The 27448-nt window shown below is 38.1% G+C and overlaps 1 protein-coding gene across 4 annotated transcripts; it reads right to left on the bottom strand.

The window, feature by feature from the left end:
- Positions 1-204: 204 nt before the first annotated feature.
- On the bottom strand, positions 205-27210 carry DNAJB4 (DnaJ heat shock protein family (Hsp40) member B4). 4 transcript variants are annotated; one of them, XM_005151042.3, is made up of 4 exons: positions 27134-27210; positions 9340-9625; positions 5506-6080; positions 205-4042 (listed from the first exon to the last, which is right to left on the bottom strand). In XM_005151042.3, exons 2-4 carry the CDS (start codon positions 9548-9550, stop codon positions 3809-3811), a joined length of 1020 nt encoding a protein of 339 aa, XP_005151099.1. In that variant the 5' UTR covers positions 9551-9625; positions 27134-27210; the 3' UTR covers positions 205-3808. The 4 variants fall into 4 exon arrangements, with proteins under 4 accessions (XP_005151099.1, XP_030906658.1, XP_030906659.1 ...); XM_031050798.2 differs by lacking the exon at positions 27134-27210 and adding an exon at positions 26968-26986; XM_031050799.2 differs by lacking the exon at positions 27134-27210 and adding an exon at positions 26270-26309.
- Between the last annotated feature and the right edge of the window lie 238 nt (positions 27211-27448).

Raw genomic sequence — 27448 nt, 5'->3', positions numbered from 1 at the left:
AGAGATACAGTAGGTGACTGAGTATTTGCCTCCTTCTTCCAAATAGACTTTATTAAATAATCAAGTAGGTTTAAAACATAGCTTTTAAGCACATTTTTTGATTAGAAAAATACTGATTTTTGTGAATCCTGGATTAGATATTAATTCTCCCATGCTACTTTATGAAACATATACGTCATTACTTCTCCAAAAGAAAAACAACCATTTCATACCAGTCTTATAGTTCTGTATTTTGTGCATGAAAACAGTTGAAAAAGTTCAGTTTGCTATACATATATATATACACCTCTAAATACACAAGATACTGCAATTCCTCAATTTAATACTATTCCTCTTACCTGAAGATGGTTAAAAAAAATAGTCCTAGTTGCTGTAACTTTTTTTTACAAGTTGGACTATGGTTACAAGACCCTGGATTACAAAATGCTCAATTCCATTAGCTTTTAAACTGACAAACAGGTAATTCAGGATGATATGCTTTTAAAGTTGTGTAGCTTATAGCATCTGCCATCATAACAAAAGAGTTAAAAAACAACTTTACATCTTTTACTTAAAAACCACATAAGAAATGCAATATGGAACATACTGAAATGGGAATTTTTTGAACAATATATAGTGTTAACAATAAGCGTAAGCACTAAGCAGCAATTCTTTTTTTCCTTTGTGATACTGCTCCAGCAATTTAGTTCCTCATAGATGTAAGACTACAGCTAGCTGACACTGTATGAAGAGATCTGCAGCTGAAATACTGATTTGAACAGTATCTCCCAGAAGTTCTATTCCTTTGAGTAACAGAAATGGGATTATTCTTGTGCTCATTAAAGTTATTGTAAAAATTAAATCCCAACTTCCCTGTAATTTACTTTCCTGCAGAAAATCACATATATGAATATAATGCTGCTATTTCTTAAGCTACCTAACAGAGCAGGTAACTACTATACTTCCACAGGGAAAAGACTGACAGCAAATCCTACATATTTTCCTATGAAAAAAAAAAAAAGAAAAAAAGAAGCCCACCACCAAAAAAACCCCAATACCTTGAACGTGTTGTTAAAATACTGTATTATGATTTTAAACTCAGATAACAGAGCACGCCAGCAAAGCATTTCTTTCAACCAAAATCATACCACAATCAAGGGAACCAGCCCTATTACTGTATTATAAAACTAGACTATTATGGTGGGCTCTCCATTTCCCTATGTGTCTTTTAACTCTAAAGACAAATAACTCCTATTTGTATTCAAAAAAGACTCAATTCAAGCATATTAAAGCTCATGGGCAACCCCCACCCCACTTTGTGTCTTAAGCAAGCTCTCCTTTAGCTAGGACCTGGGCTTTTCCTTCTTCTTCATGGGAGTAAAGTTCAGCTTTTGAAACTAATATATACCTGCAATCAAAATGATCTTTAAATACCTGCACTAGCCAAATGCTTCTACAATGTTCTTTGTGCATCTTTCCATCCATCTTTGGGCTAAGCCTGGTTTGCAGAATGCGGCCTATAGCACTATCTATTGCAAAGTGCTAAGTCCAAGTCCATAGAATCATTTAGGTTAGAAGAAACCTCTTGTGATCATGTAGTCTGAGACTCCTGCTCAAGCATGGTCAGCTACAGCAGGCTGCCCAGGATCATGTCCATTCAGGTTTTGAGTATCTCCAGGGATGGTGACTCCTCAACCTTTCTGGTCAACTTGTTCTAGTATTTGACCACCCTCACACAAAAAGCTGTTTGTTTGTGTTCAGATGGAATCAGTGTTTTAACTCAGGTCCACTGCCTCTTAGTTCTGTTACTGAGAGCTTCTGAGAAGAGCCTAGCTCCTCCATCTGCAATGCCTCCCACTACATATTTATATGCAGTGGTAAGATCTCCCCCAAGTCTTTTCTTTCTCAAGCTGAAGAGCTCCTGCTTTCCCAGCCTCATACATAGCCTTGTCCTAGACTTGCTCCAGTAAGTTTCTATCTTTTTTTTGTACTGGGGAGCCCCGAATGGGACACAGCACTCTAGATGCATCCTCATCAGTGCCAAGAGTAGAGGAAGGATCATCTCACCCAGCCTGCTACCAAAGCTCTGGCCTTTATTGCCGTAAGCGTGCATTGCTGGCTCAGAGTCAGTTGGTTGTCCACCAGGACCACAAGGTCTTTCTCAGCAAGCTGCTTTCCACCCAGTCAGCTCCCAGGTTGTACTAGTGCTTTGGATTGTTCCTCAGGGAGCAACATTTTGTAATTCCCCATGTTGAACTTTATGAGAATTCTCTGTCCAGTTCTCCAGCCCAATGAGGTCACTTTGAAAGGCAGCACATCATCTGGTGTTACCAGCCACTCCTTCCAATTTTATATGGTTTGCAAACTTGCTGAGGGATGCACTCCATCCCATAATCCAGGTCATTAAAAATGGTGTTGAACAGTACTGACCCCAGTATTAAGTCACAGGGTACAACCATTAACTGACTTGCCTCCAAATGGACTTTGTGCCACTAATTACAACCCCCCTATGCACACTCATTTGACCAGTCCTTAATGTACCTCACTTTGCACTTGCACTGTTAAACCTGTACTTTATCAGTCTCTCTACTAAAGTCAAAGGTAAACAACATGGACTGTTCTTCCATCATCCACAAAGCTAGTTGTCTCTGTCAAAGGCAATAAGGTTGGTCAGACATGATCTCCCCTTTGTAAATGTATGCTGACTACTCCTGATCACCTTCTTGTCCTTTATGTCTTTGGAAATGCTTTCAAAGAGGATTTTCTCCATCACCTTCTCAATGATTAAGGTGAAGCTGATTAGCCTGTAGCTCCCCAAATCTTCCTTCTTGTTTTTCTTGAAGACAGGAGTGGTATTTTCCTTCTTATCCAGTCTACTGAAAGATCTCAATCTCCATGACCACTCACAGATAATTAAGACTGGCTTTGCAATGGTGTTGGCCAGCTTCCTCAACAGTGAGTGATGCAACCGGTCAGGCTCACAGACATCCAGTTTAAATGCATCCTATTCTGGTCCTACCACTCCAATGTTCCAGACTTCCCCTCTAGTCTCAGGGGCCTAGCATCCACAAAGGCTTGTTTTACTGGTAGAGACTAATGCAAAGAAGGTACCAAGTATCTTCCCTACCCCATTTGACAGCAGGCCCACCATTTGCTGTTTATGTACATGTAGAATCTATTCTTGATGTTCTGCCCAAAGGCTGAGGAACTATCCATAGCTAATGGCTACTCCTGCTCCTTAAGCCACATGCCCTTTGCTAGACTTGTAATATCTCACATGTTCTGGGGCAGTAAGGAGAATGATTTAATTCCACTGAGGGTGGTTCAGGAGTCCAAGCCGATTTTCCTAGCCTATGCTTTGTGCAGTGGAAGGCAACATACAAAAAAGGTATTTTTCATGTTTTGCTCTTTAAAATACTTATTTCTACTACTATCTCCAATTTCTGTATAAATGGGTAATGTTCTAGATAATGTAGGGATATAAGAAATACTTGGAGGCTCAAGTATCAGAAATATGTGCTGATTTTGTAAAAACTGACTACATTTTACATTAGGCAAAATAATGAATAAACTTTCCTGATTAGGAAGATGTAAAATAAATGAATGGTTTTCCCTGTAAATTTTACTGCAGAAATCACCTGTATGACTTGTACTTAACCCTTTTCTTCTCATGCAGTGTTACAGTACTTCCCCCCCACACCCATCCCACAAAACAAAAAAAAACAAATATTCCACTAGTTGTTACAGATTGCACTTTTAAAGCACAGACTTGTCAGTCTTCAGCATTTCCAGTGTCCTATTTAAACTGTTGACATATGCAGTCTTCGTTTTATGAAACTGGAAGATTTCGCCTAAGTACTTCTTTTGATGCTGGAGAAATGTTATCTGGGAAGATGACTTCAAATTCTATAATTAAGTCTCCACGTTGGTCAGGATTTTTGGGAAATGGCAAACCATATCCTATAATTCTTCGTCTCATCCCAGGCTTTACAACTTCATTTACCGTCATAGGTATGGTTCTTCCTTCTATCGTTGGCACATTGATAGAGCTGCCACACAAAGCCTAAAGAAAAATTGGAACATGACAATAAAAAAAATTGGTCAGAACTTTATTGGTAACTACAACTGAATTTAACTTATTTAGCAAAGACTAGCATTGTAAACAGTATTTCCACTGTACGCTACTGAGATGTCAAGATTCAAATACAGTGCTCCTCTCAAAAAATGGAAAGCTTCAATTTGCCACTGAATATCACAGAATTTACTAATCTTATGCAATGGCCACTGATCGGTAATGAGCTTATATACCGTTCAAAGACATTATCAAGTAAGAAAGTAGTTGAGATAGAGTGAACTCTTTACTCATTTCTCTACAGATGTCCAGCTTCTCAGTTTCCACTGGAAAGAGTTCTGTTCCATTTCTTGTGTTTGCATTGTAGAGGTTTACGCTAATACACTATCAATCTATACTATATAGCATTGCAGAACAAGTATCTGTAAGCAGAGGCATTGAATTTCACAGCTGTCTTAAGAGAGCATTTGCAATGCTCAAAGAAAAGCAAACAAGTTTTTGTGCATCAAAATTAAAACATTACAGAACTCCTCCTGCTTTTTCCAATAGCTTGCTTTTATTTCTAGGATCTGGTAACATTCTGATTCCTCCAACATGACCTGATTCAGCACACTTAGACTATACTGATAATGTCCAGTTTACATAATACAGTAAGTCTAAATGGGCTTTTATCTATGAAAGTACTATATTATCCACATCAACATTAAACACTGTCTTTTTTCCTTCATCTTTTTTAGGTGCCTCAACTCACTTCAAATGTGATTTTTAGTTAAGAATCATTTAAGGGAGCTCATCATGTACACAAAGTTTATAAGGCAAACAGGAGTTTATTTCTCCACCTAATGCTGATTCAGAAATAAAAACACATTACACACACTCAGCTACAATATCTTTCAAATAGTGAATGTATCAGGGCTTGTTGTTAAGAACTCTGCTTAGCTGTATTCCTGATTTTTTCTTTTAAAAGCCAATGTGTTTTGACTTGGAACAGAATATAGAAAAAGCTATACCATTTTTGTTGTTATATATAGCTCCTATAACACCTGTTCACAATAATTTATCTGCATGAAATCAATCTCCATGTACTTTGAAATCACACTGAAATAACTTATGACATAAAAAGGCAGACTTAGAAATTGTTGGCAGTGAAAGTATTTAAGACATTTCTACTTTGTTGTACAGACATAGCAATCATATCACAGCAGTAAAGAGCATGCTATATTAGATATACTTGTTAACTGCATTGGTGTTTGTTATTTCAGATTTTTTTTATCAAAAGTTACTGCTTCCACTATAAATAACTGTGCTCTGTAGCCACAGTGACATTATAGTGAAACTATTAAAAAACCCAAAACAAGAAAACCCACAAACCCACCAGAAGTTTACTGCTGCTACACAGGGTAGCCACTGTATCAGGTTTAAATTTTTAGAGTTCTACCAAAAGAGAAACTTACCTCCCTTAAGCTGATCTTAACAGGATAGATAATATTTGATCCATCTCTCTTGAAGTGAGAGTGCGGTTTATCTTTAATGATAAAAACAATATCAGCTGGAATTGTGTTAGGTGTTTCATCACCTTCTTTTGGAAAAGTGATTTTGGTACCTTCTTTCCATCCTCTTTTTATCTCAATAGTAAGAATTTTGTCCTCTGTTCGGACACTTCTACCATCTGGGTTAAGCCTTTTACGTGAGATCCTCATCCTTTTTGTGCAGCCGTGATAGATCTCTTCCAATGACACTTTCAGTTCATGGATTACAGGGGGATCTTGTTTACGACGTAACTGACTACCAACTGTATTTCTTTCCCTCGGAAAACCATTCATACTAAAACTAGTGAACGATCCAAATGGATCACCATCCACCTCCATGTCTTCAGTGTCTCTGCCACCAGGCATCCTCCTTCCAAAGAAGATCTCAAAAGGATTTGTGCCACCAAAGAAAGCTGCAAATGTAGCATGTGGGTCACCATGGAAGGAGTACCGGAAGGTACCACCCTGTCCATCAGATCCTCCAGCTCCTCCTTTCAAACCTAAGACAAATAAGCAAAGTTAAAAACAAATATAACATGAGCATAAGCTTTCCTATTGTACTAGAACTGATGAGTCAAAAGGTCTTTGCAGGAGAGTAAAAGGTCTCCTTTTCAATGAGGACTCACCAATAGACTATGCAGTACCAACTAGTAACTCAATAGCTTGAACAGCAACAAAGTCTGAAGCTCTAGAATGACCCCTACTTCAGAAGAACATGTATTCCAAACGTCAACTTTTTTTTTCCATATGATTGAAGCCAGTTACTCAAGGAATTCGTATCTTAAAACAGAACATTTGATCTTTTCTTGTTCTGCAAAATTTGTTGTAAGTTGCATCCCTCTTCAAGATCACTTCTGGGGAAAATTATGCAGTATCATATGCAATATTATCCATAGTCTCAGCAGCTGAGCTTTAACTCTTGTGTTAATTAGCTTTACCTCTTTTCCTTTCAGTTTGAGTGAAAACAGGCCAATAGTATGGCCATATGCCTCAATGTTCAGTTTAAGCATCCTAAACTTACTACAGTTTGTGCTCCTATGTGTCATGGTTTGAGCATGTTTTGAGGGTGTTTTTGTTCAAGGTTTTTTTCCAGCCAGGTGGAGGAGGGGAGTCTGGGAGGAAGGAGAGACAGGACACCTGACCCAGGCTAGCCAATGAGGTATTCCATATCATAGCACATGATGCCCAGGATGCATACTGGGAAAGGGAGGGCTGGAGGGGAGGAGCTCTAGAGGAAAATGGAGGAGGGAGCACGCAGTGCTCGGCCGGGCAGGGTGGAGTGAGTCATGGGTCGGTGGCTGGTGGGGTGTTGTATTCTTTTCACTTGCTGTTTGCTGTATCATTATTATTTGTAGTAGTAAATGGCAGTAGGGGTTTTGTGTAATGCCTTAGCAATTAAACCGTTCTTATCTCAATCCATGGGGGCTACATTCTTTGGATTCTCCTTCCTAACTCTCCGGGAGTTGGGGGACTTGGTTTAAACCATGACACTATGATATAAAATAGGTGAGAAACATAGAAACTTTTTCAGTGCGGCCACAAATCCCAATAGCTTGAAGTTCCTAAGACCCATTTGGGTATAAAAATCTTGCACATACTGTCACTGTCTCTGTGCAAAACAATCAAATGTTCTCAAATAACTTTGTTCTTCCTCTTCTATCTTCTACAAGCAGAGATCTACATTTCTTTCTTCCAGATAATGATTTCCCTCACAATGCTTACTGGACAGTCCTTTGCATTTCCTGCTCTCTCATTCCAAACCCAGCTAAAAAATAATTTTCCTAAACACCTCTTTCCCAACAGGTATTCTCTAAGTACTTCCTCCTAATAGTTAAGTCTTCTCCTGCACTGACCATTTCAGTATACTTTATCAAACCTTTATGATGAAAAGCTGAAAGTCTTCTTAACAGATAATTTTATTTCTAATCTTACAATGTTTCCCTGGTTTGGTTTTTTTTTTCCAGGATTACACAGCTCAGTACTACAGCTGCTATCCTGCTTCCACAGCCATAAAAATCTGAACACTTATACTAGTGAAGCATACATTCCCTAACTTGAAAAAAGGGTTTGGTTTGAGGGTTTTTTTGCTGTTTTGGACCTTCTGTGCTTAAGCTCAATAGTGGTTAACAACAGCAACCAAGACATTAGGATAAGAATACTTTCCCCATCTCAATACTAGACAATATTAGAAGTACTTAGCAACATATAGTACACCCTTCTGTCACAGTACAGTTAATGTAAGAGAAGCGGATCAGTGGATTCAATATGTGGCAGTAGAAGGACACTTCCTGGAATAGCTAGCTCAAAGTTTCTGAAGGCACATCAAGTTCCCAGCTGTAAAAAACATTGATGTTTCCTCCTTCCTCTCACCCCACCTACTGCCTTTCCCTCACAACTTCCAGTTATACTGAAATTGAAGAGCTCAGAGAACAACTGAGGCTCACTAGGTATTTTGAGATTCAGCACTCAAAAATTCATGCTTCAGTTTAGTATTATGTCCCAAATAAACAGGAATCTACATTTTGAACCTCTGTCTTCAAATATGCAACACTAGAATGCCAAAGGCTGCAATGCTTTATAAGCTTTACTTCAAGCTCTTTGGTAAAAGTGACTAAAGTGCTATTCTAGGAAAGTAGTTAGGATGAGCTGCTGCACTTACTATGCAAATGAGTAAACAGGTATATGATGATACACTGAAAAGAGGCAGGGGTTGAGAAGGAAAAAGTGCAAGAAGGCAAAGGCTCAAGAAGCAGCAATAAGACCTCTGGCATCTACATAAAAGCTTTTTTCCTAGGATGTTTCAGTAACAGCACTAAAGCTTTGAACCCATGCACTGAAACAAAGACAAAAAAAAAATCATCTTCTCTACGCATCTTCTGTAGAAACCGTAGAAACTGAAAGTCTTCTACATGAATTTATGGATGTTAAAAAACCTCTGGATGATAGAGGACCAAATTATTATGTATTCATAAGAACCCACAATTTTCCCCAAAGTACTGCTATTTAAGTGTCCTCCTTTATATTAACAAAAAAACATGGCCGGGACCTACTTGGCACAATAGAAGTAATTATTTCATGCAGAGTTTCTGATTCCATACATTTAAGGAGGGAGATGTTAATGACTTCCTCTGTTGCTCAATTGTAAAACTGAAAGTCACATTGGTCAAAACAAACAAAAAAAAAAAAAACCAAAAACTATCCTCTCCAGATATCCATTTTAGGATAAATATGACATTTCTGAGGCCTCATTCTCTTGGCATGTTATCACTGTTTACAATTAAAGCTAAAAAACTGTTCTGGTATTTCATGACATCAGCCAAATTCTTTCCTCTCCAGGAAAGAAGCCAAGGACAACTACAGACTGGACACCTGGGCTTCTGCTCAGGATGACCCTACCTAGATCAAGCAGATTACCCTTTAGCAGAAACTTAAGAAATTAACATATCTCTTTCAACTGCACCTCAGAAAGTGCTATGGCAAAGGACAACAGCAGTAAGTGATCCCAGAAAGCTACTTCTGCATCATACAAACTTTTTCAATTCATTAACTGTCTGTCAAGTATTTGGGACTTAAAAAAAGAAACAAAAACATGTTAAAATAAAACTGTATCAGCACTAGAACTCTGAATCCATTTTACATTTAAAAAGCTAACAAGTCAAAGTTCCAAGCAGTTCAAATGCATTGCCTAAAAATTAACACATTTTGCTTCATTTAACATAATGAAAGTGATCGATCAGAGTATAACAGACACATACATACCTTCCTCCCCAAACTGGTCATAAATATCTCTCTTTTTGGGATCACTCAGCACTTCATAAGCTTCTGCAATCTCTTTGAATTTTTCCTCTGCATGAGGAGACTTGTTCTTATCTGGATGCCATTTAAGGGCTTGTTTTCTGTAAGCCTTTTTGATATCATCTTCAGAAGCTCCCTTTTCAATTCCCAGGATAGAATAATAATCTTTCCCCATCTTGAGTGTTGGAGAAATTCAGATTTTCCTTGCTATAGAAGAAGAAGTGTCCAGTGTCTTAGCAACGAAGAGATGCTAGAGAAGGAAAAAACAAAAATCAAATTTGGAATCAAAAGAAACAGAACTATTATAAATCAACACTCTAATACATTAAAGAAACGCTTAGCGTTTCCTTCCCCCTTTGCTCATTTATAAATAGTTATACACACTGGACAAGACACAGCCCTCTTTAGAGCCCTCCCATCTACAGTACGTGTCTCCGCTCTTTCTAGAACAACAAATAATTCAGGACGTCATTTCCCTGACTGCCACAGCTGAACAGTCAGCACAGCTTTCACTCCCTCTCACACATACACATGCGCATTCACACGCGCACACACACAGAGAAAACACCGAACTTCTATTTCCTCTCTTCTCAAACAACTAGAAAGTTTAAAGGTTTAACAGTGTGATAGTGCCTTGCACACTAGGGCTGAATCCAGTCTGCTCTGAAGACAATTCCCCCAACAGTAATACCATAGCCCATATAAATTAATTATAGCATTTTACTTCACTGTTTCTATAGCGACAGCCTTACATGTAACTGTTTTCTAAACATATCAACATGGATTTGTACTCTTTCCAGCAAAGGCTACAGAGTATTTTGTACCAAAGTTAACTACAAAGCTTCAGAAAGCATGACTTAATTTCTTTAAAAATAAAATTAAGCCACCCTCCACCACAGTTGACTGCAGCCATATATAATTAAGCAGTAAGAAATAAAATCTGAGAAGGAAACACTATTCAGTTTACCACAACTCAAGGCACTCAACTGCAGCAGGCCCTGACCTCCTTCTACACAAGAGGTAGTATCAAGACTATTATACAAGTATGGCAATACATCATGCAGGTAACTTTCATCTAATTGGATGTCAGCAACAGAAAAATACCTAGTTTCTATGCATCTGTTTTACAATTCACAGTGCAATGAAGTATTTCTCATGCAGAGAGAATGGTATGGAAGTTTCAGCCTGCAAACCTCTTTTGGATCTTCTTTAAGAGTTATAGGTCAAGAAATTATCCCTACTTGTTAGTATGGCAATAAACTTCAAGACTGATGAGACTGTAGAAGCACCCCTCCCTGGAACAAAGTATTAAAAATGCACCATTTTGGTCATACCTAGAAGTTACCTGTACGAAGACATTTCAACTCTCAACTATGAAGTTACTCGTGTTAAGATAATTAAGTTCAACTGCCTGCCTTTTAATGGTAAAAAAGTTTAAGAAAGCCAGCATATAGCAGCCAAGGGACCACCAAACTCAAGTGAACACTATCCTTCTGATTCCAGGAACATCAGAATTTGTTTTCCAGAATTTGCTCTAACTTAAAAGGGGGTTGACAGTGTCACCCCCCTCTATTCCTCACATCCTATCCTTTTCTATTTCTGCAATAGAATTGACTAGATTTCTTCAATGTATCCAGGAATTGCTCAATTTATATTATTTTTCTTAATGAAGATGGACTAAAGATGATATTACATCACAATATTTGAGAAAGCAGGAACTTTTGCATATCTGTAGTTATTACTTCAAATATATGGAGGCCAAAGGGGAAAAGAGGGAATAGGCTGCACTTGCCAACAAATCTCACAGGACCTACTTGCATTTTTGGAACACTAGAAGATACAAGGTTACAGAATCAATCTCTACAGCTAAGGAGGAAGTTGTTGCTCAGCTCCACAAAGAATAGAGCTAGTCTTTTACCAATCACCTTTTTAGTTTTATCTTTCTTTTGAAAGGGCTGCTTTTGTTACTTTATAATTAGTAGATCAAATAAATTCTCATAGACTTGCATCCAAAATGCAGCATTTTCACCACTATGGAGTTCTGAAAAGCAGTAGGTACAACAACCTTGAATTATAACTGGGCTTCAGCTGATTTTATGTACCACTCCCTAGGAAGCTACTTTACTTACATGTGTTGGTGGGCAGTTTTAACCTTACTATGCTCAGGAAACAGTTGCAAATAGGACAAATCACTACCCAAACACAGCAGTTATCATACTCTGAACTAGAACAGGAAGCAAACAACATCACTATTGACAGTATAAGATTTAGAGCAGCCTTAAATTCTCTTGCAAATCTAGCAGAGGAAGGAGTTATGCTCACCTATGCTCCCATAGTATGGTTTGAGCAACATCTGGTGGGATTAGAACTTACATCACTTGAAGTACTCCCTCCAGCGAGTGTCTGAGAAGGACCCCATGACATTTGGGTCACTGTGTTATCATATAATGGAATTGTCAGAAGAGCAGTAACTCAGACTAGTTTCAGGATTGTATTTGTCATGTTTTTTAAAACCTCTGGTCAATGGAAATGACAGAGGGTGCATACACTAATTTAATAAAAACAAGGCATAACAAATTTTCCCAATTGACAATATTGTATTAAACACTGATGTCTCCTTTCAAGTATCAAAAGGATACTGAAGAAGCTGCTATTAGCAAAGTTTGGCACTCCCTTTTTCATTAAAAGGCACAATGGTCAGGATTTCTTCTTAAATCAAGTTTGTTTTCCTTGAAAGTCAAAACTTACAAATTCTGGTAACAAGGAAAGAAAAAAAATTACACTGGGACATTCTGACAATCAATCACAGTGAATAACTGCTCAGGCATCCTTTCTCTCCCTACAGAGAGGAACATGCTATTCTGGCATCAGTGCCAAGATATACCCCTAATTAGATAAATTATTCTCCCAAAATGAAGTTAGGATTTTGAGCAAGATGTACAGCAATGACTACATTACTTCTACTTTCCTACTCTGAAGGGGATCTTCACATCAGAATGAATTTACAGTCTCGAATTTCACATCTTCTAAGAGCTGACAGGATAACTGGAGGGCCACCTTCCAGAAAAAATGTTCCTTTTTTCCATGCCGAAACCTTTCATTTCTCACATAATCAGAGAACTTTTGGAAAACATGTAGGCTGCAGTTCCTCTCACATGCTTAGTAAGTTCTTTAACCAATTTGTAACAGGAGATATCTATCTCCCTCAGAAGTGGTGAACACTTTTTAAAATTATTATTATTACAAGACTAGCATGCACAAGATGAACATCTAATGATGACACTAATTACCATTTGGGTACATCCAGTCGTACCATGACATCTTAAGACACTGAAATCCATTTGGCAATTCATAAGTTTTTACATCTTCCAATCTTCCTAGTATTAGAGCAATTTCAAGGACAGATAATGGATCAGAGCTGTAGATTTTGAGAACTCTAAATATCTGATCTCTGCAATTCTTTTTTGTCCATTTTGTCATTTTATCTCACATTCCTCTTCAGAGGAAAATAAAGGAAGGAAAATCCTTCATGTACTCTCCACAACAAGGACTCTGGCATTGCAGACCCTTCCAAGTAAACACAAACAAACCAAAACAGCTTGGGAAAACAAGCCCACTACCACCACCACCAGAACCCCCTTACTTTTACTGCTATAGTCCTATCTTCCCTATATGTTACCATGAAAACCTAGAATTTGAAGCACTTAAACTCTCACAGACTGAAAAGATTCCACTTCCAATACGTCTGAATAAGATATTTTCTGCTTAAATGCCGAGCAAGTGTCCCTTCCCTACTTCAGAATACTGTCGTGGTACTCTTCTTATGCACTGAGAAAGTTAGCAACCTGTATTTGTCCCATGCTTCCTTATACTGATGTTATTTGTTACAGTCCTAATTAAAACCCAAATACATAAAATGGGAATTTCAGTCCAAGCTTTTTAAAGTCATCTGGGGAAAGAAGAAAAAAAAGTGTCTTCAACTACAACAAATTACTTAAAAAACAAGTAGACAATTTACTACAGAATGAATAGAATTTTGAAAAGGTACAGAACTTGCCTATCTTAAGCCTACTTTTACCTAGAGAATTTTTCCATTTTCTGTGATCAAAACCAAGTAAGTAACATTTCACTTTTCAAATATAAGAATTCCTTTTTTAATTTAAAAATGTTTATGAAATATACACTCGGAAGCTGTAACTTGTTCCTTTGATAGCTCACCTTCACTTCCAAGACTGAGTTTGACTACTCACATTCAGCATTTCACTTCAGTTAGTATTTCAGTGAAATAACTGTGGCTTTAAGATATCTTTCCAACTATTCACTCTGAACAACTGTACGTCAACTTGCATACATATGAACAAGTGCTACACATCATAACTTTGGCAGAACAGTGGGAGCAAGGTCATACCACTTCAGGTCTTAGAAGCATTGCATCGATAGCATTAACTCTGAATTCATTGCTCTCTTTAAAGAAGCCTTGATAAGAACTGAAATTAAGGAAAAATTCACAACAAGAGTTACACTGAACTGAAATTCTAGATTAATCATAAATTAACACCAGTATACCTTGGTTTTGTTGTTTTTTTTTTTTTAAGGAAAAGCTTCTAAGCAGGACAGTACCATTATTCTCTGAAATATATGAGGTTGAATAAAACTGTTGACTATTTCCTACAAATTAAGCAAATTCTAATGCTTTCCTCAACTATTAAATCTCCAAATCAAAACTGAAAAAGACAGGACTAGATCACTGAACAAGTTAAAGAGCAAACAAAACCACAAAGGCAAATTCCAGACAGATCACAACTATAAATACACTTGTGCACATAAATGTCAAGGCAGAGGAGCCAAATCCCCCCCGAGAAAAGCTCTTCTACAATTGAGTATCATAATATTTGCCAACCCACATTGATGAATGGAATAAAGGTACACTCTCGCTACAGTGATTTGAAGAAAGCACATCCATATACAAAATTTACTATAAGACCATCTGTTATTTTCCCACAGAAAAAGAATCTGACAATGACTTTTCTCACCACCATCCTTACCTGTATGTAGTTGTTAAAGAAGCTACATTTATACTTTTGGTTTGTAAGACCTTGCACAAGCAAACCCCATTCATTAATTCATTAGTTTCACTACAGAAGTATTCAGTAACTAGTTTCACACATAGAATTCTAGAGTTTACAACACAAGCAACAAATAGTTGAAATGGTTTTTTACAGCTAAAAAAGTATGAAGTGAGACCTGCAGAGCCTAAGAATCCTTTCTAATCACTCAACAGCTCTAAAAAAAAAAAAAAAAAAAAAAAAAAAAGGCTTCATTGAATCACACACTTCATACCCAAGTAACTACTCAAATCTATCAAGTTTGTACTCGTTTTTTGAAGAAAAGTGCTGCTATTGTGCTGGCAGTAAGTAGTTCATTCTACATAAGGACTGTAGGGCTGATTTTACACATAAATAATCATAAAAGAACGTGAAATACCACAGAAACTTAAAAATAATAATTAATTATAAAATTACAATAGATAGTGACACTAACTTTGTTATGAGCATTCTTGAGTAACCGTACAATAATTTTATATTTTCATATTGCATGCATCATGCCTTGGTGACACTCTACTTGTAACAGACTCAATTTGAAATGCACCCTGAAGCATTCACTAGTTTATGTATTACATAAACCATAATTTCTTTCCTAAGGCATATGCAACAGTGCAATTTAATGCAATTCACTGGCTATACAAGCTTGCATTAAAAAGACTTGCTGGCTTCTGATTTCCTCATGGATTAAAAAGGAAGAAATGGAGTGGGATAGGTATAGTCATGCTTTACAAAAAATATCTGCCTTCTATCAGAGAGATATAGAATCATAGAATAGTTAGAATTGGAAAGGACCTCAAGATCATCTAGTTCCAACCCCCCTCCCATGGGCAGGGACACCTCACACTAAACCACATCACCCAAGGCTTCATCCAACCTGGTCTTGAACACTGCCAGGGATGGAGCATTCACTACCTCCCTGGGCAACCCATTCCAGTACCTCACCACCCTCACAGTAAAGAATTTTTTCCTTATATCCAGTCTAAACCTCTGCTGTTGAAGTTTCAACCCGTTACCCCTTGTCCTGTCACTACAGTCCCTAATGAATAGTCCCTCCCCAGCATCCCTGTAGGCCCCCTTCAGATACTGGAAGGTTGCTATGAGGTCTCCACGCAGCCTTCTCTTCTCCAGGCTAAGTCACTGTGAAACAGCACTTTCTAGGACACATACCTACGATACTTTCCATATTTAAAAACTCAATAGCATTGTCTGGAAAGAATTGGTCTGATTATTTTTGGTTCAGAAATAGGTATTAAATGAAACTGCATGATACGAAGTTATTTAAGACAATTAAATTAATTATATTTGAGTTATACTAGTCCTAGCATCAACAAAAAAAATTTATATTGATAGTATTGGTTCTGCTTCAAAATAATGTTTATTATATTCCTGGAATATCATAAAGTCATGCTTCTGCCAGCAAGACGAAGGACATGTTTTTAAGGTCTTTTGTGCAAAAGCCTACTTTAAATATACATTCCAAAGCTGACATGAATTTATAGCTCAAGTTCAAGTGTTATATCTCAAAATGCATACTGCTATGACCCAGAGACATAATGTTATCACTTCTGAACTTTCAAAATCAATTTTTAAGCCTGTGATTCATGCAGCCTCCAAGTTTATTTGGAAAAATACATGACAAGACAGCAGGCACTAGCAATTTTTTTATCTGTTTTTTTTCTTGTTACTTTTGTAACAATAGACGAAAAACTAGAAACGTTACGCACAACTCAAAATGCCCATCATATTTTTCACATTAAAACTTACTATTGTTTATTATAAAGTTACAGAGTTGGGTACTTCAGAAATTCAGTATTTCTGATACAGACTAGGAAGGAAAAAAAAAATCTAAATATCAAGTAATATTATATCAAACAGTCACAACTATCTTCAAAAACACAAGGACACTAACAACACATACACACCGATCCCTTATCACCACATAGCAAATTAATCCGTCATTAACAAAGAACTGCTTTCTCATACCCAATTCTTGTCTAAGTCATAATCGCTACTGTAGTGGAACAAAAAAATACACTTGGAATAATTTTCTGAGATGCTGAGATGGAACGAACATGTTCTTGCAAGCAGGCAAAGATCTTAGAACTCAGCTATGATGTAACATGGCAATGACAGTGCAACTAACTCCCCCTTATTTCACAATAGTGTGATTAACTACTTCAGTCAAGCACCAGACTGCACTTGGGGGAAAAAATAAAAAAGGTAATAACTGAAGTATGGTCACACAATGCAACACAGACACAAAGTATTTTCTTCTACAGATTAAGGCTTCCCTCTTCTGAAAGAATACACAGATTCCACAAGTGGTTCTCCATTCCTTACTTAGATTCAGTGTCCAGTTCCCACCCATATAAATTTCTGTAAAGGACTCTTTATCACAACCAGGAAAAATGCCAATCATGCAAAGCATTTAACAGGTTCCCTCATGTTACTGATTACACCTATTTACCACATTATCACAAACTTCAAGTAGTAAACAACACTGCTGTCACACACTTTTGTAAACCTCTATATGGATAAGTTTACTGTGTTGGTTAGGAGAAATATTTTCTCACTGTTACTACAAAAAAAAAAAAAAAAAAGAAAATTCATAAGGAAGCCGAAGTTCGTTTTCCTCTACGAAATCATTATATTTTGATGAGTTTTGTGCAATTTATTATTAAGATACCAGCTTAGGGCAAAGAAATCAGAAAAATAGTCAAAGTTCCTCCTTTCAATTTTACCTATAAATCTGGATTTTTGTCCTAACTACTTTTGGCTCTGACTGCTGTCACACTCACAGATTAATCAAGGACTCAAGGAATTCTGTCCTGAAACAAACTATATGCAAATAAAGAATCAGACTTAATCAGATATTTATCACATTGTACCAGTCAAGTTTCCAACTCCTTTGTCACCAACCTTTCCATGATGGTTGCATAACAAGATATTTAATATTATGAACAGCTTGAGGCCTTGTAATCATTCAGTTTCCCACCAACACTAGTTGCTTTTTATTTGAATGTATTAAGTTTTATAGCCTTTCCAGTGATTGTTTTAAGAAACATACTGCTGTACAACATACAATGTATGTCTTTCAGATTCTCAGGTGCTAACACTCAGACCCTGAATATGTTTTAAATATTGTCACACAGGAGTACTTTATTGCTTATACATATGCTTTATACATATGCCTCAGGTTTCCTTGTTACACTGTGTTCTCACCAAGAACAGTATACTATGTAACAAAGTAAATATTGTTTATAAAAGGTAAAAAAAATGCTGACTAATTTTGATCAGTGTGAAAAAGCAAACCAGATTGCTTGGTAGCCAGCAAAAGAAGCCAAAGAAGTGCCAGGAAGTAGCAGGTAAGGAACAGAAGTAGGTAGGAACAGAAAACATTATAATATCATATGAACAGTACAGTACATCTACAACATAACCTGGTGCAGTTCTGTCCCCCTCAACTCTCCAAAACCACGTATATGTTAGGGTTTTTTTAAAACATGTTCAGAAAAGGACCATAAAAAATACCAAAGATATGCAAATGCTCCCACATGAGAAACAACTGAGGAGGCCTGATCTCTTCAGTCTGTAAAGACAGAAGTCACAAAGGTCTGCAAGGTCTACAAATGATGGAGAAAGGAAGAGGCAAGACAGAGCCACCACGTGAAACTAGTGGAAGGCAATTTCAACAATAAAATTAAGAAGCTCTACAAGTGAGAGAATTATCCACTAAAGAACACTCAAAATTCCAAAATAACACTGAAACAGTATAGAAGAGATTCACTGTTTCTCGACAGAGAAGCCCCAGGTCCCCGAGCTGCAAATATCTGGAAGCCTAGGAAGGGGGAAAAGACAACTGTGTGTTTCCTTTGTTCTGACTCTCCCTGAAGCATCCATTTATGGCCACTTTTAAATGCAAATTAGTGGCCTAAAGAAATCACTTAATGGATAACCAGCTCAGAGATCTCAAGATGAGCAACTTCATTAGATTCATTAAAATCTCAACGTAATGTAATTGAGCCACTTTCACATTGGACAAACACTTTCTAACGCAGAAGCTTAAAATGTGTGCACTGGCACTATGCAGGCAACCTCAGAGACACACAGGTGCTGTCCAAATGTATGGGTTCGGCTAAGTGCTAGAGGTCTTCTCCACCCAAAATCTTAGAAGGCAAGTGTTTGAGTACTCTTTATTCTAACGTGCTTCCATAAAACTGGAGTATTGTTTTGCATATGTAAAAAAAAAAAAATCCCCCCCCCAAAAAAACTGCCAGGAGGGTTGGTGGGAGCTTTTTGCTTTGCTTTTTCAGTTTGGGGATTTTTTTCTGGTTGTAAGCTTTTTTAGTTTTGGGGGGTTTCTTTGGGGGGTGGGGAGGTGTTTTGCTGGGGTTTTTGGTTTGTTGAGGTTTTTTAATGTACATACACTACAGTCATATTACTTAAAACTGACTTGAAATTACAATCCAGGGTACCACTTGCAACCATGTTGCCTCCTCTTTCCCTCCTGCCACCTCTCCACCTGTTCCTACAAAACAAGCGTATAAAAAGGTCATGTAGACCTCTGCCCTCATTCTCCCACCTGCAGATTTGTTTACTATACAAATCTTGGGAAAAAAAGCAAAAAATATTAAATATATCAGTACTGTTTTCCATCTAATTGACATAGAGAGATGTCATTTACAATAAACATCTTTTTAGAACAGGCACGTAGTAACACTTATAAAGATGTTTCTAATATTCCTGTTTTCAGTAAAAGTAAGGCTTAATTCAACATAGCATTCACTGGATTCAGCCCCACTCCTGAAGCACAGAAGGGGCTTAAATCTCCCCTAAAAGCATAGTGGCAGAATAGCAAACTCATACACTACTCCTGCAGTCCTACATTCTCCATCCCACAGACCAGAGCCAGCTGGCACAAATCAAAGTAATGTTCGCTCTGGGCTAGCTGAGACTGGACAGAAGGCCAACCAGCTCAGAGCCTGGGAACTAGGGTTGGCTCCCTACCAGTTCTTCCACCAAATGAACCCTCGTGTAGGAGAACTTCTGTGACCTAATAGTAGTGGTATGTACTGATTAACAGGAAAAGGACAATGGAAAAATAGTGTTAGTTTCCACAATAACCCTTGCTGACTTTCCTTCAAGAAATCGGAATGGAAAAAAAAACATTTTTAAAGGCACTTTTAATTGCATTAATTTCAATACGCTACATAAAATTAGTTATCACAGTTACCTTATCACCCAGGAAACATTAAGATAGGCAGGCTGCTTAATATATTTCAGTGGAAGCAGCATACAACAGCTCCTCTTTTAGCCTTTCACCTGTAGATAAGGGAGGGTGATACCTCTAGCAATCTATTGGTGTTTACCTTAACTATGTTAGCAATCCCTTCATTCACAACAAGGGAACCCTTAAGGGGTTTCTTCCCCCAAACAATATAATTAACAACCTGCTGTCTCTGCAAAGCAGCAGCAGCAGAGCATTCAGGGCACCTGTAGAATAACGATAGTCCTTACAGTTTAGCTCTTGCTAAAAATCTCTGGGAAGCTGGCACTTGCACACTCAGATATGACCTGCTCTGAACCCGAAGTCTTTCTTCTGAGGGTTCTCAGTCTATCACTAAGCATTTGGAATCATTCTATTTAAAAAAAAATAAAACCAGCCCCAACACACTGCCAGATTGGAACATTCACTAATGAAACGTAATACATTACAGAAATATTTTCCTACTAGTGAAGATGCTCAACAGGTTTAAACTGAAGATCGATATGTTCATCTGGAGTTTTACCACTACTTCAGTCATGTTCCATAATTAAGGAACAGAGAAGTCATGTATGCAAGTTATTTTTTCCTCCTTGTTTTCTGACACAATTGAAAAACTATCAGCAAACAGAACAGCCAAGAGAAAAATATGAATAAACATGATACTGATCACAGTTACAGATCACATGTAAGAGGGTGAAGGGTAGACAGAAGATGCCTTCACAGTCCCCATCCACACTCTACTTGATGGCTCCTCCCACCCCACTCATAGAAAAAAAAAATAAAGCTATTTTATCAGTCTTGATGAAGAGACCAATTGCAAAAACAAGTAAATTCACTTGGAAAAGTGGCTCAGCTACACTGTATTGGTTTTAATTGCCATTATACTCCAACAAGATGAAAGTTACTAATTCATTACCAAATAAGGAACTGCTCACATTTTTGTTGTGAACATGTGATCACACTGTTCTTACATAAGCAAAAGCAGACGGTCACACTCAATGCTTTTTCCGGAGTGTGCTCAACTAAATCCCACCCTGATTCACGCAGCTAGTTTCACATGCAAGGCTGAAAACACACATGCTTAACTGCTGCATAAAGACAAGAACTGGAAAAGATGTCAGAACAACTGTTTAATCTAAAAGGAGAACAGATATCAGTAAGAATGTACTTCTGTTCACCTACAGGAGACAGAAATAAAGGTAGCCCTAGTTATAAGAATGTTCTGTAATAAAAACCAAAATAGTTGCTCTTTACTCTTTCAAATGTTTCACCCACAGCTTAAATCAGGTTTCTTTGTATTCTCTACAAGAAATACCGATCCATAGTCAAAAGGTTTACAGGTGTCTGGTCTCCTGTTTAAGCTAAACTTATGGAACCTCCTGTTTTCTTGCTCTTCACTCACATCAAGCCTTATCATGACATCCACATGAAACTTTCATCCCTTTCCAAGTCAATGCAGCACTGTAACTGACAGCTCATTTTTAAATATAACTGGGCTTTTAATTATTACACAAAGATACTATTAACCACCTGATACTGAAGGGGCAGTCAGACTACAGCCTTGTCTAAGCTATCATTGGATATCGATTTATTGAAGAAAAATATCCTTGCACATTGACAAACTTCACTACAAGCAATTCTTTTCTGCAGAACATGTATGTAACCCTACCAACAAAGTTTAAGAGGTTTTTCACTCATAATCACAACTTTATGGACTGAAGGGATTAGTAATTTAAAACTTCAAAACCAACCCTTCAGTTTTTCCTTCCTTCTTCACCTTTGGGTAAGGTTTACCTTTCTATGCATTTTTTTTGACACTGATATATGCACAGTTAGGTTAAAAATAAGGTGTCTGACTCGCAAATTAACAAATACAATTATTAGATATAATTAAACAACATCAGAAAGAATACTAGTAGGGATCAGGCCTATGTAATTAGGAAGTACACCAATCTATAAAGTAATCAAGTTTTTCCCACTTTGAGATTAGAATTCTGAACATAACTGCCTAATTTAACAAAAATATGTATTTATAGGCTTATTAACAACTTGTAGCCAGAATTTTCGGTGCTCTGTTGACAGAGGGATACAGTTTGACAGAGGGATATGGTCTACCCTCTACAGGTACTACACCAGTATTTGTTCTCCCTTTCCCAGTCCCCATCTCTGCCTTTCTTTATCCTCATTCATATGCAACTGCCATGCCTTAGCTCCATCAACCAGTTTGAAGTGAGGCCTTTTACACTTTTTCTTCCCACCATTTCCATCATCTGGGAGGAGTTTGCAAATGTCAACAGCAAACAAATTCTCTGAGCTCTCAAAGTTTTCTTTCCCATGACATCCACACATAAACATCCACACCACCCCCCCCACACCCCCCCCCGAACAAGTCGGAATCTGAACACTGATGACCACATTATCACACTGACTCATATTATCCAACTGCCTTTTGTACTACATTCTTTCTATATGGTGATCTACAGTGTCTCACTGCATACTTCAGCAGTATTTAAGGAAGATGTGCATGTTCTCAGATCTACCCTTCAGTATTTGTGACACACCTAATGAAATTTAATAGCCTTCTGTAAGCTAGTCAAAATCCTAGTCACATCAGCCTTTTACTGCTCAACTGTCCTCAAGTCCAGAATCAAATTTGCTGGTAGACATCAACAGCACCCTTAGGGCAAAGCCACCTTCTTCCCTTTAAAGTTTTACCATTAAATTTCCTTTCAGCAGCTCCAACACAATTCTAGCTTTAAATCATAATACACAAGATTCACAAGCATAAAATGCACAAGACAAACGCTCTAAGCAATCTACAGTATTTCCACAGTTTTTCTTCAAATACTTAATACAGTAAAACTGTTTTGCTAAGTGCAGCATGACTAAATGTACGCCAGGACTCCAAGTCTCAAAATTTTTGAAACTTACTACATAAAAATTGGTACAGAGGGAACCAGATATGGGCTTAGGGAACAAATTCACTCTTGCTCTTCTTCTAGAAGCCAAGGAAAAAGCTGTATTATCATCACTGAGTGAAGGCAGATGTGACAGCAGCTGCAACAGAGCAAGCTGCCCCTCCTCACCAACATTCCCACCTTCTCATACAAATACTTTTTCCTACCCCCTCCAATTCCTCAGTAACAAACCATGCCTCTGCATCTGTCTAGAATGAAGCATAATAGGAGTATTTGCTGACTAGGTAGGAAGACAACTGGTCATCACTTAGATCACCCTGTATAGGTGATCTAAGTTGGTGAACTCTGCACAGTAATATTATTTCAGTCCTAAGAACTGTTCCACTTGACCCCCATCTCTCTCAAAAGAGTACTTATGAGCATTGTATAGGTTTTGTAGACAGTTTAAGTTACGCTTAATATTATGGTTCTTCTATCAATATATTCTCTTTTAGATGCAAATTGTAAATCTGAAATTTGTAATTCTTCAGTGCACATGTGGTAAATATGAAAGCTCATGACAGATCAACAGCTGGATATAGAGAACATTCTGAATCTTTTCTCTGTAGTTACATAAGGGAGTTTTCTACTAATAACACTGCATATCCTGGACTGCCTTTGCCAGTGCAGGAGCATGAACTGACTGTTAGGACCTAAATTGCTTGATTTAAATCTCCCCAAAATGACTAAATCATCAGAAAACAACTGCAAGTTTCCTCACACCAGCAATGATTTGCAGAAAGCAGAAGCAGGCAGATGTAAAGCTATCACAATGATTATCCTTCTCTGATAGAGACCATAATCACTTTTCCTATAGAGGTGTTCAACATACTGAGGAAAAGGTAAACAAAACATGGTGCCCAGAGAGTTGCAGAGGCAAGTTAACAAGAAATGGTTTATGACCCTGTGAGAGATCTCCTTACCTGTCCTAGCAAACCTCTTCTTTCAGGACTGTCTTACCCTTTTTTCTGGTCAGAGATCAAAGTTGAAGTTAATTGTTAAAGAGGAAAAAAAAATAAGAACAGAAAAAAAGAAAAACCCATAATATACACCACCACCAAAACAACTAAGCAAACAAACAAAAAAAAAAGCCACAGACAAACCCAAACAAAAATGCAAAAAACACCACAGAACTAAATGTGAGCATGCACTGGAGTGTCTTGGTTTATGTAGAGGATTTGGGTCAGTTCCGTGCTTCCACATTTATGCTTTTGCAATACCTGAAAGAAGCCAATTAAAAAAATTTAAAATACCCAGATTAACTTCTGGGAAAAGTAAGGATTCCTTCACACACACAATATTTGATAAAAAACAACTCAAACCCACACAAATGTGGGTATTTTTTGCTTATGTTTTAGTGTTGTTAACCTTCCCCCAAACTATCCGTTACTTAAGTCTATGCTAATCCGTACTATACATAAAGTTTTCTGACTTGTTGGATTTGTCATTTAAAGTACCCGTTTCTCAGTAATCATATCTACCAGAATGCTCTAGTCTAATGATTACTGAATAAAAGCCAACAACTGTGGTCTGTAAACCTTGACAGACATAATTTCTGACTAGCTAAAGGAGACACCTTCCTCCAACCTCTAACAGAAATACTGAAAGACATTTTAAAATTCCATAATGTTACCTCTTATGTCTTTCACTAATTAATGAAATTCTGAAAGTGGCAGACTACTATACTTTCCTCTTTAGCAAGGGGTACTGTACAAGTGAGGCTTATTTTACATAGCAAAACCAAAGTTCTCATGCTCTAACAGCACCATGCAAATGTTTGCTTACCAGTACACCACATTTAATTTCTTAGAAGGCAGATATCAGAAAGCAGACAATAAATAATTTTTGCAAGTAAGAAAGCAGAATAACCTGATATGGAATGCTTTTACCAGTCAGCAATGCACTTGAAAAAATACTGCAGTTAGCACTTAGTGTTAAGAGGTTAGATCTTCACCCCACTCCATTAAGATATTAAAAAGAAGGAATTAATCCCATGGGGATAATTTTATCTACAGAACTATCATTTAATAAAAGGAAACGAAGAGTGCCTAAGAGATACAAGTTTCTAGCAGAGAGGTTCTAAATGCCATCATGGGAAATACAGATAAAAGTAATTCTTCCACTGTTGATAAAGGTCATTAGATTAGAAGCAGTGAAAATAAGGACTTAATATTCATACGGATTTAAGATTTTACTCCTCTGTAACTGGCTAAGTGTGATGTTCTATCAAAAGGCCCAAGAAATACAGTAACTTCAAGAATCATATACATACTAAACATCTCAGCCTTCAAATGAAGCATCACCTCATGCTGTGGTAAAAAGCTGATAAATTCAAAATTGACATTCACTTATCAGTTGTTTACAAACACAACCAGAATGCTTGTAGTGCCACCCAAGAGTGTTTTCATAAACCCAAGGCACTAAAACTGCTTAAAAATAGTAATAGTATACAGTTAAACCCCTTCTCACAGAACTTAAAGAACCACTTGCCCATTTCAGAAGAATAAAAAAGCAAAGAACATAGGCCCTCCGCATTTAGTAAGTAAAGAGCCATAAAAGCCATAGCCTGTTATGTATTAGCCAGTATTAGCATCAGTGCCTCACAGTCAACTATTGCTCAACTTACTGATTTGCATAGCATGGCTGGTATACATAGACAAATTCTCAATAACAAAGAAAATGAAAAAATAGTTCAAGGTTAAAGTGTTGCTTAGGAATAGCAGAGTTATGCATAAAAAGTAAGTTCCCACTTTCCAAACCTATTTTTGCTTCCCCCTACCCTCCCCACCCAACACAGATACGTTAATGGAAGGTATACGATAATTCTTCTAAACAGGCTTTCTCAGTTGAAGTATCACAGCAGCAAATTTCACCTAGCTCTAACTATATACAGTAATCTGCCTAAAAGCATGTATGAATTCTGATTTTGTGGAATATATTTATCTTAAAACCCTTTTGAGCTATATTACTTCAAAAGTTTTACAGAAGAAAAAAAAAAAAAAAAAAACAAAAAACCAAAACAAAACCTAGCACATGTTCTCAGCTTCCTCTGGTGGAGTTATCTGGGCAGAAACTGCTGTATAATCTGATTTTAGCAGCAGCACTTAGTCTTACTAGGATGATCAATTTATCAACAGCCAGAATTGAAGGGACCAGCAAAAAAACAGGATTTCTCAAAGCAACATGGAACTACAAGGCTAGCAAAAGAAAAGACAGCAGGATGCACTTTCAGGTATAACTCCAACAGAGTTGCTCCCTCCCTGCATAAAGTTCAAGGCTAGGCAAAGTCCAAAACAACAGCTGCTTAATTTAAACTGACAACACAGAGATTCATTTAGGTTAGAAGAAACATCCCACTCTTCATCTTAAAAGCACATATGGTTAAAAAAAACAAATACTTATGTAATGAAAGAGCCAATGAAAAAACTACAGTTCGATGCATATAAAAAATATTCTTAAATGCAAAGCATCCTCTCAGAACACTATGAGAGCAGTTACACAGCTTAGTTCCCCTTCAGTATTATCCAGCCTCTACTATTGTAACAGCTAAGTAAATATTCTATGACCTTATCTAGATACGAAGTCTTCACAACACTGTCATCTATATTCAGCATAACACCACAGCACGTCAGAGGACCCAAACAGGGCCCAGATTAAAGCTCTAATTTTTCATTTAAGTTTGTGGTTGTGCAGCCGAAAGAAAAAAAAACCCAACAAAACAAACAAAAAACGCAAATAAAAAAAAAACCTTCCAACTGTAACAATTGTATAGTAACAGGGACCAATTTCAACAAGAAATACACAATCTTGGACGCTGCAGGAGGCGGCAAATAAAGCTCCTTGAAAAGTGAACGGATAAAAAACCAAATTGCCTTGTTCTATGGGGCGGTGGAAGTAACGAAAAGCCACCGGAAGCCAGCCCCGGGCCGCGCCCGAGTGACACAACGGGCAGGGCACCGCAAGGAGCACGGCCGCACGGCCCCAGGCGCAAGCTATGCCGCCCCGGCCAAATAGCTCTGCCTCTAAGCGGGAACCTGAGGAGGCACCCCCCACCTCTCCAGCCACCACCACCAAATACCGAGACTTCTTCCCTGAAATAGAGCTTGTACTATTTTTCCTAGCTGTCCCGCGTCACACAGTGGGTGCGCACACAGTGCACGGCGGCCGTACAATAGCACTGCATTAAAAACAGCTCCCTCCACAAGACAACACCTTGCTAAAACGGAGAAAAGGCCCGTCTTACCGGTCCGCTCAGAGCACCTACCTTCCTCACCCGGTCCTCAGCTAGCCCAGAAACCGGTTGGGACGGAATACAGCAACCAAAACACCTCCCCAGGCACAATCTAACGCGGCTAGGCAGGCAGCCAAGCCGCATCCGCAGTGCTGCCGGCTGCCCTCGGGTCCCTTCCCTGACCGCCCTCACCACTCACCTGACAGACGCTGCCACAAACGTCCCCTGGGCCAAACTCGCTCCCGGCACCCTCCCCACCCCGAGCGCGACTCCCACTGGCGCACCACCAGGCAAGAAACCAAATCACGCGATATCTGCTTGCAGCGGGGCTCTAAGATCCTCCTTCCCCACACCACGTGATGCTCCCGGCCCTATCAACGGGTGTGTCTAACGGCTCCTGCCACCATAGAAACATCGCGAGCTTCCCCACCCCCACAAAGCCTCGAAACGCCGCGAGGCTTCTTCGCCTTTCTCTGGCATGCTGGTGAAATCTCGCCAATAAAATCTCGCGAGG

This window comes from Melopsittacus undulatus, chromosome 6, assembly GCF_012275295.1.
Source record: "Melopsittacus undulatus isolate bMelUnd1 chromosome 6, bMelUnd1.mat.Z, whole genome shotgun sequence".
Lineage (NCBI taxonomy): Eukaryota > Metazoa > Chordata > Aves > Psittaciformes > Psittaculidae > Melopsittacus > Melopsittacus undulatus.
This window is presented reverse-complemented; position numbering and strand designations above follow the sequence as displayed.

What these genes read in the sequence shown, in the direction of transcription:
- DNAJB4 (XM_005151042.3), bottom strand. Translation starts at nt 9,550, where the DNA reads ATGGGGAAAGATTATTATTCTATCCTGGGAATTGAAAAGGGAGCTTCT. An exon ending in TGACCAGTTTGGGGAGGAAG is followed by an intron (nt 6,081 to 9,339) that starts GTATGTATGTGT and finishes TATTTGTCTTAG; the next exon opens with GTTTGAAAGGAGGAGCTGGA. An exon ending in TTAAGATCAGCTTAAGGGAG is followed by an intron (nt 4,043 to 5,505) that starts GTAAGTTTCTCT and finishes ATTTTTCTTTAG; the next exon opens with GCTTTGTGTGGCAGCTCTAT.